Genomic DNA, 12748 nt, shown 5'->3' on the forward strand with positions numbered 1-12748 from the left:
ATGACTAGGAATATTCCGTTCATTTTGGTCAGAGTATAATAATCAAATAACATTTCTGACGAGTTTCTTTGCTCCGTTAGTTATTGTTGCGAGAAATGACATATAATTATGCATACACATTTTCAGCAACGGTCAGGAATACCAAAGAGAAGGCGGTGTATTGCATTGTGGTGGAATTCAGTTGTGTTACAAGTTTGTGATTGAGAGAACTTAATTATTTTTTTCCTCGGGAAGAGTATTCAGTATTCTGCTTGCGCTGATGGAACAGTCTTAAAAAGGTCAACACGTTTTTCCTTCGGAGTAAAGGAATGAAAGAATGAGCAGTGCCGTGCACAAGAAGACTGGAAACCTAAGTGCAAATGTTGGCGTTAGACAGGCAAAGGCTTGCAAAGAAGCTGTAATATTAGATTCTGGTAAATAAAAATCTTAATTCACCTATATTTATCATATAGTTGTATTTAATAATGAAACCTTTGCAGAAACGTAATGACATTTATTTTTATTAACAATTGACAATAAATAAAATTGAATTTCAACAGAGCCCGTTACTGAAGAAACCATTATTAAGAAGGGATATGCTTCGCCGGAAGACGTACTGAGACTTCCTAAAATAACAGAAAGTGAGTTTCAGACATTTGAAACGTTTTTGACACCATTTGAGGTCAAGTATAATCAATAGGATAAATAACTTTATGAATAGAACTACATATTTAAAAAAGTTTTCCATATGCTCCGATATAGATGTAGTGTCTGCTATAGTATGTTCATTATCACTGTGTCAAAACAATTTGTGTGTGTGTGTGTGTGTGTGTGTGTGTGTGTGTGTGTGTGTGTGTGTGTAGACAGAGATGGGTATCATTTGTTAAAATATGTGTACATTTCTACAGATTACTTGTGTTCTCCAGAGGCAAATATCTATGACATAGACTTTACTCGGTTCAAGATAAGAGATCTGGAAACTGGGACTGTGTTGTTTGAAATTGCAAAACCACCAGCTGCAGGTAAGAAAAAAAAGGTCAGATGTTCAGAATGCTGTGTAATAATGCAGATTAAGTTCTTAGGTAATTGGCATGTCCTGGATGCTTATTATGCAAGGACATTGTAACGTATGTAGTGAAGTGAATATGTTACTAATGATAAATGCTGCCAGACCGGCATTTGTACCCAGATTTTCTGCATGAAAAGTCGCAGTAGACAAGAAACTCAGATGCACTGAGATAGGTATTGAAGCTCCACACGAGCTTGTTTTGGCAAAACCCAGTATTACAACTTTGATTGACCACCACACCCACTCTCACATATAACTGATAATTTCAGAGGAAGCCTTAGCCAGTATATTTGTTCCCCAATCATACAGTTGTCCCATGGGGAAATGGGTCAAGACAAATGCGCAAATGTTAAAGTAAAAAACATGAAAAGCAGTTTGGCAGACGACAGTTTGGTTGTGAGGTGGTGAAGCCAATGAATGTGAAACTGAAAAAAAAATCTGGCTATGGTGACAGACTGGTCCATAGCTTAGCTCATTAAAAAAAAAAAAAATCACTGTTTTCACATTATAGTCCCCGTGTTGTTACAGTGTTTGTCAAGTGTTTTCCATGTAACTGGTCAGAGTTGATGACTCGTATTGATATTCCCTCTTTATTGGGGGAAACTTAATCATCCACCAATCAGTTGAGAAATTGTAATTTTTGTAAATTTAGTTGATGTTACAAGGCCTGCAGAAATAATACCAAATGCTTTCTCTGAAAGCTACCTAGAACAGGTAGTTTGGAAACTAATTAATGATGGAAATTTATTGGATTTAGCAGCAACAAATAGATGTAACTTCTTTGAGAATGTCCAGGTTGAAACTAACGTCATTGAACATGACAGTATAATGAAAAGTATAGATTGCAACTCACCTTATAGTGGAGATATTGAGTTGCAGACAGGCGCAACAAAAAGACTACTAAATATTTAAGCTTTTGACCAGAAGACCTTCTCCTGAAATAGACAACATATGGAAGCATTCACATAAACACAGCTCACACACGCATGACAACTGTCTCTTGCTGCTGAAACCAGACTGCAAGCAAGTGTATGTGATGAGAGAAGCAATCTTGGTGGTGTGGGTAAAGAGGAGGTTGGGGCCTTTGGGGAAGGGGGGGGGGGGGGGAGGGGAGCAGGGTCAGCTGGGGGACAGTAAAGTGCTGTTTGAGAGTGTGCACAGATAGGAGATGGAGAGAGGGTACATCTGCTAGGTTAAGTCAAGAGGTTAGACAGAATAATGATCCATCCGGCCTCTGCCTTTGTTAATCATTGTCATTCACCCACCTATCCATTTCCTGTCCCCACTCCACCGCCTTTTGTTCCACAATTGCACCCACAGCCTTCTTGCTTCTCTCCTTTACTGTTCCAATGCCCCCTCCCCCCTCTTTTTCCCCTCCTGACTGCATCTAGCTCCTGTACCTCTCTCCACTTCGTTCCTGTATGCTCTGACAAACAGCACTTTACCGTACCGTGCTCTCCCTCCCCACCCCATCCCAGTCTCTTCCTTGCTCCCACCACCCAGATTGCTTTTCTCCTTCATGCTGAGTTGCTCACAGTGTGGGCTCAGCTGCCAGAAACAGTGGTCGTGTGTGTGTGTGTGTGTGTGTGTGTGTGTGTGTGTGTGTGTTTTGTCTATTACAGAAAAATGCTTCCTGGCAGGAAGTTTACATGTTTAGTAATCTTTTTTTTTTTTTATCTGTCTGTGATTCAACATCTCCACTATATGGTGAGTAGCAGTCTTATCATTTTCATATAGTCATTATTCCCTTCTGGATTTTCCATCAGTGAACACGAGACAGTTTTAAAAACAATAATTTCCAAAAGTACTAAGCAAAACTAAAAGAAGTATGAAGATTTACATATTTAGTAAGTTAGGTTAACATGCACTTGGCTCACATCTCAAAAGAGGAATATCTCTAGACAGCAGCATGTAGAACAACTGTGGGTCAAGTGTAAAAGAATAGTTGACCACATATTGGCGTTTTTGTGGACCTTTCTCCAAGAGGAAGTTTTATTCTTAGCTCTCTTTCGTTCCATCAATTGGCCTTACTATGTATTTGCTTTTAACTTCTTTTTCATATAAGTGTTCTACGCTTATGACATGGGCGTGTGTGACCTCAATTGTTTTTGTGTCCTAAAACAAAACATACTAGATAGACGTATACTTAGTAAAACAGTTCATAATGGGATGGATCCTCCCTGGTATATAGTCGCTGTAAAGAAACTTCTAAAGAAACAAAGACCGCCGTGTAACAGGCACAAAACCAAGCATATGGCTGTAGGTACAGAGATGTTGAATGACATAAATTTGTCAGTTATGATGGCAATGCTTCAAACCATCATCATCTTCTGTAGCAGAGTACTGTCAAAAGATCTCTCTCAAAACCCAAATAAATTCCGGTCATATGTAAAGACTGTTAGATAAACCAGAGCCTGAGGCTGTTAGTGGTAGGCCAAATAGATAAACCAGAGACTACAATACCACATACTTGCTTTGAACAGTAACATCACCACGCGCCCTAAAATACAACATAAACATATTCTAAAATAGCTACCACAATGTCATAGTTGCTCATTCCAAAACAAAACAGAAAACCCGGAACTGTGCACGAAAGAAATACAATCGTTCCCCTTCAAACCTACGAGAACTAAAATAACCCACACACATAGTAGGGTCATTCCACACCAAGTGGTCTAAAACTGAAAAAAGTTCCCACCATCATGGTCTCCAATTTTCGTCAAATTTTAACTGTAGCTTTAGTCAAGTGTTGAAGTAAGTTTCCCAAGATTTCAGGCCTCTAGCTGCAATAGCTGCTGATCTAGACCCCCTTGTCTGAAGTGTACTTAGTCCGTGTGCATGCAACATAAAAAAAATGTCATATTTGGAGTCTAATAAAATCGAAACTAATTCATAAGAATGGTTAGTGAGATGCGACCCTGTACAGTTTTTTTTGCTGATTCCAACGAAATTATGTATAACATTACTCATGCAAACCCCGGTCAAATAACTCGACTCAAAGTATACTTCAAAATTTGTCGTGACACAACGCGACAAATTTTGACCAATATTAAGACTGCAATGATTTCCTTGCAGTTGAAGATATGGACTTGAACTTTTGGCCAAGCTTCATGCTTGTGCTAGACATAATGCAGCCGGATTTGCAATGATCCAGGCCATATGGTCGCCCTGCAGTATCTCTTCAAATTAGGCAGTGTCAGCACAAACGGTAAAATTTACCAAAGTTTCAAGCCAATTACTAAAAAATAGTTGGCCTGAATCTGCTTGTGAATAGTATCACCTAAAAGAGAAACTCTTGCTCTACAAGACTGACATTTGTTTTTTTTTGCAACGCGACCATTAAGTACTCATTAACTCACATCAAAGTTGTTATATTTTGTATGCGCGATGCACTAATTTTTCTTCATTTCTAGGAATTTGAATCTTAATAGTCGCTTAGAATTACTGATATAATTGGATATTTCATTCGTGTTTTATTCAGTGATTGGCCAGTGAGAGATGTCAGAAGTTAATGAAGAAGAAGAATCGTTGGCCCCCTGTTCAATTGGAAAAGATGCTGCTGCATCGAAGTGCCATGTTATCTTCTATGCTAAGAAGACTGGATTCAAAGCGTTTAGTGATTTCACAGAATGTGACCAGAAATTGCTTGTTTCGCGTTCAGAAGCCAAACTTGACGAAAATTCCATCATTTGCTTCCACCATGAAGCCCTCTTCCTACATGAATATCAAGCGATGCAAAAGAAATGTTGCAATCCATTCAAGAAGAGGAATCACAATGTAAAAGCTGGACTTAGACTGCTTGATAATGAAACAGCTGCCAAACTTTGCCTGTTAAAGAAAAAAGAAGTGATTGATATAAAACCTGGTCAGAAGCTTTGCCCTCGCTGCATGTCGGCACTGAACCAAAAGCTAGAAGATTCATCATCACTATCAACCCAATCTGAACAAGATTTCACAACGGATGAAACTGAACCAGCCATCAACAAAAGTTTATCATTTATTGGTGCTTCACCATTGAAAAGAAGACAACTAAGTAAAAGAGATAAGCAAAGCTATGCAAAAAGAAAGATCTTGGATGCACAAAGTTTAATTGGGAATCAAATTGCTGCTGCTGTAGGAATCAATTACGATGAACAGCCAAGTTCAAGTAAAAGTCGCCCATGCAATAATTGTGCAGATCTTGATAATCTTATAGAAGAGTTGAAAGAAAAATGTAAAGTGTCAAATCGTAGGACAAAAGTTCAAATATTGACCTTGGTTCCAAGAAGCTGGACAATTAAAGATACGACAACAGCATTTAATGTATCAGAAAGAATGGTAAAGCAAGCGAGAAAACTGAAGAATGAGCAAGGTGTTCTAGCTTTTCCAGCAAATCGGCAAGGAAGGAAGCTTTCAGATGAAGTTGTCCAGAAAGTACATGACTTTTTTCAAGATGACGAATTCAGCAGACTTTGTCCAGGGAAGAAAGACTGTGTGCCTGTGAGAATTTCAGGAACAAAGGTGTACAAGCAAAAGCGGTTGTTGCTTTGCAATTTGAAGGAAATGTACGTGTCTTATCAGAAGCAAAATGGACCAGAAATTGGCTTCTCAAAGTTTTGCGAGCTTAGACCAAAATGGTGTGTTACAGTTGGCTCTGCTGGAATGCACTCAGTTTGTGTCTGTACAATACACCAAAATGTCAAGCTTATGCTCACTGGTGCATCAATCAATGAAGACTACAAGGAAATTCTTAGCAAAGCTGTTTGCAGCTTGGAAAACAAGGATTGTATGCTTCATCGTTGTGAAAACTGCCCTGGTCCAGAAGGTGTAGAAGCAGTTATTGCAACATATTTTGAAGATAATGACCCTGAAGAACTGATTGAGTACAAACAATGGATTCATACCGACAGGGATACTTTAGAAACAAAGCAGCTTTCAACAGAAGAGTATGTTGAAGATATTGCAGCAAAAATTTGGAACCTGTCTTGTCATCACTACATTGCCAAGCATCAAAGCCAGCACCTGAAAGCTCTCAAAACTGATTTGAAAGAAGGCGAATTCATAATACTAATGGATTTTGCTGAAAACTATTCATTTATTGTTCAAGATGCAGTGCAAGGCTTTCACTGGGAAAACAGTCAAGCAACAGTTCATCCATTTGTAGTCTACTACTGTGAAAACGAAGAGGTGCAATGTGTGAATCTTTGTGTTATTAGTGACTGCCTTCGACACGATACGATTACTGTCCATGTTTACATTGGAAAAGTAATCAATTACCTGAAGATGCAATTTTCCAAAATAAGCCACATCCACTACTTCAGTGATGGTTCAGCTGCACAATATAAGAATTTCAAGAATTTTCTCAACTTATGCTATCACAAAGAAGATTTTGAAATAACAGCAGAATGGAATTTCTTTGGAACAAGCCATGGAAAGTCGCCTTGTGATGGCATTGGAGGCACAACAAAACGGTTGGCAGCAAGAGCAAGTTTGCAACGTCCATATGAAAACCAGATTCTAACACCCAAAGATCTTTTCAACTTCTGCAATGATAATATCAATGGAATCAAATTCTTTTTCATCAGCAAAGAGGAAGTTGAAGAAGAAAAAGCTTCTCAAGAAGAAAGATTCCTGCAAGGGCACACTCTAGCTGGCACAAGAGAAAACCACCATTTTTTGCCCATTGATATGACGACAATTAAGGTCAGTAGAGTTTCTAATGATGCGACATCTTTTTTGGCCAAAATTAGTGCTGCTGAAGTAGTAGTTCAAGTCATGGATCTTCAGCCTGGGCAGTATGTTGCTTGCATTTATGAAAAGAAATGGTGGATTGGAAACATCGTTGAAATCTCAGTCGAACAGAAAGATGCTTTCATAAGCTTTATGCATCCTCATGGTCCTGCAAGTTCATTTTATTGGCCCTTAAGACGTGATACTTGCTGGATTCCAGAACAACTTATCATTGGTGTTATTCCAGCTCCATCAGTGACATCATCTGGTCGGCAATACAGTTTTCCTGAAAGCATTCTCTTGCAAATCAACGATGCTTCCAGAATGATGAAGTAACTGAGGAAGACAGGCTTGGGAACCTGCATAAAGAAACCCACAATCAGGCTTGGGATCCTGTGGTAAAGACACCCTGTAATCAGGCTTGGGAACCTGCAGTAAAGATACCCACCCGTGGCTGTTACTGCATGGCTATCGGGCGTGGCCCCTATGGCGATGGGGATGCTGGTTTTATTGTGATAACCAGTAATGGCTCAGCCATCATGGACCAACGCAGGGCACTGCGCACACAAAATATAAGATACTTTGACCTGAGTAAATAAGCACTTAATGGAAGCGTTGCAAAAGAAAAATATATCCATCTTGTAGAGCAAGAGTTTCTCTTTCAGATGATACTATTCACAATTAAATCCAGGCTGACTATTTTGTAGTAATGGGCTTTGAACTTTGGTAAATAAAGCCATTTGCGCTGACACTGCCAAATTTGAAGAGATTTTGCAAGGCGACTATAAAGCCTGGGTAGTTGGAAATCCAGCTGTATTATGTCCAGCACAAAGATAAGACTTGGTAAAAAGTTCAAGTCCATATCTTTATCTGCAAGGAAATTATTGCAGTCTGAATATTGGTCAAAATTTGTCGCATTAAGTCACGACAGAATTAGGGGTACACTTTGAGTCGACTTGTTTGACCGGATTTTGCATCAGTAATCTTATAATTAATTTCGTTTGAATCAGCACAAAAAACTGTACAGGGTCTCATCTTACTAACCATTCTTATGAATTGGTTTCAATTTTATGAGACCCCAAAAATGGCATTTTGTCTGATGTCGCGCGCATGCGAACTTACTACCCTTCAGACAAGGGGGTGTAGATCAGCAAGTATTGCAGCTAGAGGCTTGAAATCTTGAGAAACTTAATTTAGCACTTGACTAGTGCTACAGATAAAATTTGAAGAAAATTGGAGACATGATGGTGGGAAGGTTTAGACCACTTGGCATGGAATGACCCAGTACTCAGAAAACATAACAATCCATCAAATTGCTGCCATGCCGCTGAGCAAACCAATACAAAAAAGAAACAAAAACACTAAATTTAAAATACAAAACAGTAACTTAATTACTAATATAAAACTGAACAAAAAAGAAAAAGAATGTACATGAAAACTCAAACCCACTCACACACATGTACCCAACAACCCATGGCCCATGCATCTTGTCTGTAAGTTCTGTAAACTCTCGAAAATAGAAAACTACTCAGGACACTCGTACTGTCACCATGAGACTGCAGCACAGAAGAGCACGTTTTGCACCCTTCCAATAATGGATCTAACTCCCCCTCCCCTCCTCCCTCAAGACACCACAGTAGTGTTTAAAGAAATTTCGGGCTTGCAGTCGGTCGTCAACTACACTCCACGATATTTTGACTGGGTAGCTTGCATGTTATTCTCAGGCGAGCTACTGAAGACTGACAAAGATGTCCTCCGTTCCACGGTGTATGGTGGGCTGTGAGTATTATGTACGTGCAACATAATCAAGTTGACAAACAGACCACACTACCTGGTGGCAGCATTCTTGCTGATGAACCACAGAAGTTAATAGGGAATTAAGAGTGCAAATTTTCTGAAGAGTTTTTGTTTACAAATAACCCCATCCAGTATTAACAGAGAGCTTAAAAAAAGGGGGTGGGGCAGGTTGTCAAACCGGCCGACTGGAAGCATCTACATCTAGCAGGAAAGGCACCGTACGACATTTTACTTTCCACTGTTCTGAATACAGTTTGATGGCATCCATTACAAAATATACACGTTTCAATTCCACAGAACGAAATACAGTGACGTGTGATAGAAGAATGCTGTGTGATAAGCCAAGCGGTCTAAGGCACTGCAGTTGGACTATGCGGCTGTTCCAGGCGGAGGTTCGAGTCCTCCCTCGGGCATGAGTGTGTGTGTTTGTCCTTAGGATAATTTAGGTTAAGTAGTGTGCAAGCTTAGGAACTGATGATCTTAGCAGTTAAGTCCCATAAGATTTCACACGCATTTTTGAATGCTGTGTGCAGAGGTGTGGCACCGCACTTTGGCACACTTAAGACCAAATAACATGTCTTAAATTTCCTCGAACACAAATGTTTTATGCATCAGACTATTCAGAAAGATGTGCACTACAAAATGAACATTTTTGAAAATTCAATTTTTTTAGAAATTTTTCACTCCCTATCTCAAACGCTTATGGGAGGGTGGAGTATTGCTCTGGTTTGGAAGTATCGTAGATCCGGGGCTAATGCGCGGAGCAGTCTTGAGTACAGTGGGGAAGTGGGTAGTCTCCATGTGACCTGTGTTTACATGTAGTGATTTTGCTGTTTCCTCTTCCTTTACTGCTCTCACATCAAATGAAAACAAAACGGATTTCTGTGGCCGGGAGCTATCAAGTGAATTAAAATACATTCACGTGATTACGGAAGGCAAAAATATGTGATTAGTTTCAGATTTTATTTTATTTCCACCTTTCTGACGGCGAAGCATTAATCTCCTTGTAGAACAATGAAGTAAGTTTTGTCGGTTTGCTAAAGAAATTTCGTTTTATTAATCTTTTCCGCTGAGGCAGTCAATATATTTGAAACGAAGTGTAATTCCACACTATTGGCTAATTTCAACTATTGGCTGCATTTCAAGTAGACGTTTTCACTCCTAGCACGCATCGCATTATGCCATAATAAAGAAACAAACATGAGATAACACAGTACTGGTACTCCAAGAAAATTTACATCACAAAACCACATTGAAAAGCTTAATATCAGGTCGAGGCCTACTTCATTGGGAATTTGGACATACGAATGTGGACTTTAAATGTGTACATTTTAGTATGATTCACGAAATTCCGATGCTCTCGGAATATCCTCTGATGTCTTGTTTCTTTTATGACAATGTAAGATCTTTTAATGTTTTACACGTACGAACATACGGGCCTCCTAAGTCATCATAGCTACGCAAGCGCGGTGGCACCTCTTACCTGGTGCTCTCTGGCAGCTGCTGAAACGAACCTCTTTCTAACAGGTCGCGGGAAAATATTGCGAATGGTGGTTTGAAAAGCGTCCCTTTCAAAATAAATCTCCTTTAACGCAAGTTGAACTATGTGCGAGATTGTACGATGAATTTCTTAAACCACAGATCGTTTGACTCTTGTTTAGAAATCAACTGATGACAAGGCATTTAGAAGAATTTCAGGCCCAGAAGTTCAGACATTTATGTCGTTGTTAAAAATTATACTGTCTTATTTGTGTGATATATCTTAGTGTAACACGCGCATAAAAGACCAACATTATACGTGAAAGGTTTGCTTTTCTTGTAGCAACACTGTGTATATTAATTTAAACTGTTAACTGTCACTGTTTGTGTGTTCACGCTAGTTAACAGTGATGTTGCCATTGGCTGACTACATCATGTGTCCTAAGCTCTGAATATCTGCTGTCATCGGCTGGCGAGATCACGTGACATGACCTATGACTGGCTTACAAAGCACATCACAATCTCGATTTCAATTTTCAATGCTTTGGAAAGTATTATGCGGTGTTTGGTGGAATTCGAATTTATTCTTTTGTAATACGAAAATATGCACTATACATGTTGCTGCACATCAAAGATCTTTCCAAAACGTGTTTTCTTCCGTGAGTTTCGTTTTATAAAGTGCAGGGAAATTCTACGCCCATGTATAAAACCATAAACATTCAAAGGATTGCTAAGTTATTCAGTTCCGAGAGAAAATATGTCAGTTAACAGAGAAAAAGTGTGTCTTCACCCGGGAGAATGTGTATTTTTAACCGGGAAATCCAGGAATTTTTTTTTGCTTGTCCGCGTACACACCCTGTCATAGTTTGCTTGTAAATACTAGTGGATGTGTGTGGGCTTACAAGAAACTGAATGCCCCATAAAACCGTCGTCATTCATCTGTCTTATCAAAATATCAGCCAACATTCTTCTGTCTTATCAAAAGAGCCAGGGACAGCAGGCAATTATATTTCTCTAATTATTTGGTGAACTGGATGGTCTTATAAATGAAGTTGACATGATGGAAATACACTATGTGATCAAAAGTATCCAGACACCCCCAAAAATATACGTTTCTCATATTAGATGCATTGTGCTGCCACCTACTGCCAGGTACTCACAAAGTCACGATCTCAGTAGTCATTAGACATCATGAGAGAGCAGAATGGGGCACTCTGCAGAACTCACGGACTTTGAACGTGGTTAGGTGATTGGGTGTCACTTGTCATACACCTGTAGGCAAGGTTTTCACACTCCTAAACATCCCTAGGTCCTCTGTTTCTGAGGTGATAGCGAAGTGAAAACATAAAGGGATACATACAGCATAAAAGCGTACAGGTTGACCTCATCTGCTGACTGACAGAGACTGCCGACACTTGAAGAGGTCATAATGTGTAATAGGGCAGACATCTGTCCAGACCATCACACAGGAATTCCAAACCACATCAGGATCCACTGCAAGTACTATGACAGTTTGATGGGAGGTGAGAAAACTTGGATCTCATGGTTGAGCGGCTGCTCATAAGCCACACATCACGCCGGTAAATGTCAAACGGCGCCTCGCTTGGTGTAAGGAGCGTAAACATTGGATGATTGAACAATGGAAAAGCATTGTGTGGAGTGACGAATAACTGTACACAAGTGGCGATCCACGGCAGGATGTGGGTATGGCGAATGCCCAGTGAACGTCATCTGCCAGTGTGTTTAGTCTCAACAGTAAAATTCGGAGGCGGTGGTGTTATGGTGTGGTCCTGTTTTTCGTGGAGGGGGCTTGCGCCCCTTGTTTGTTTTGTATGGCACTGTCACAGCACAGGCCTACATTGATATTTTAAGCACCTTCTTGCTTCCCACTGTTGAAGAAAAATTCAGGGATGGTGATTGCATCTTTCAACATGATCAAGCACTTGTTCATAAAGCACAGCCTGTGGCAGAGTGGTTACACGATGATAACCTTCCTGTAATGGACTGGCCTGCACAGAGTCCTGACATAAATCCTATAGAAACCTTTGGGATTTTTTGGAACGTCGGCTTCGTGCCAGGCGTCACCGGCCAACATTAATACCTCTCCTCATTGCAGCACTCCATGAAGAATGGGCTGCCATTCCCCATGAAATCTTCCAGCACCTGATCGAACATATGCCTGCGAGGGTGGAAGCTGTCATCAAGGCTAAGGGTGGACCAACTCCGTATTGAATTCCAGAATTACAGATGGAGGACGCCACGAACTTGTAAGTCATTTTCAGCCAGGTGTCCGGATTCTTTTGATCACATAGTATATTCCATTAATTTATTTTCTCCATGAGCTCACAGTATGAAAACTTTGTCTACATACCTCCAAAATGCAGTTGGTTTAAAGCCCACTGATTTAAACACCCTCTCCTCCCAAAGTCCTTCATAAAAAGGTTAGGCTCCACTGGAGACAAAGGGTTACCCATGGCAACACTGTCAGTCTGCTCAAAATATTCTTGATGAGCATAAAGTAGGTTTAGGAAAGAGAGTGTCAGTGTACAGCAGTGATGTCCACCTGATTCTTACCAATTAGTGCCAAAGAATCTGCAAGAGGGACCTTTGTGAAAAGAGATCCTACATCAAAGCTCACTGAATGGTTCAAACTGCTTAGACAGAGAGCCCTGAGTCTATTGTTAAAATTGGCCCTGTTTCAGTATGATGTGAGCA

At 40.0% G+C, this 12748-nt stretch overlaps 1 protein-coding gene across 1 annotated transcript in view; it reads left to right on the top strand.

Annotated features, from left to right (window-relative positions):
• The first annotated feature begins 113 nt into the window (after positions 1-113).
• The window catches only part of LOC124711621 (protein unc-119 homolog B), a 59463-nt gene continuing 46828 nt past the window's right edge, over positions 114-12748 (top strand). Inside the window, exons 1-3 of the mRNA XM_047241787.1 lie at positions 114-413; positions 540-620; positions 888-1001. Of these exons, the coding sequence (XP_047097743.1) occupies positions 317-413; positions 540-620; positions 888-1001 (292 nt within the window). The 5' untranslated portion in view covers positions 114-316. The remainder of the gene's footprint in view (positions 414-539; positions 621-887; positions 1002-12748) is intronic.

Source organism: Schistocerca piceifrons, chromosome 8 (genome assembly GCF_021461385.2).
Source record: "Schistocerca piceifrons isolate TAMUIC-IGC-003096 chromosome 8, iqSchPice1.1, whole genome shotgun sequence".
NCBI classification, from domain to species: domain Eukaryota; kingdom Metazoa; phylum Arthropoda; class Insecta; order Orthoptera; family Acrididae; genus Schistocerca; species Schistocerca piceifrons.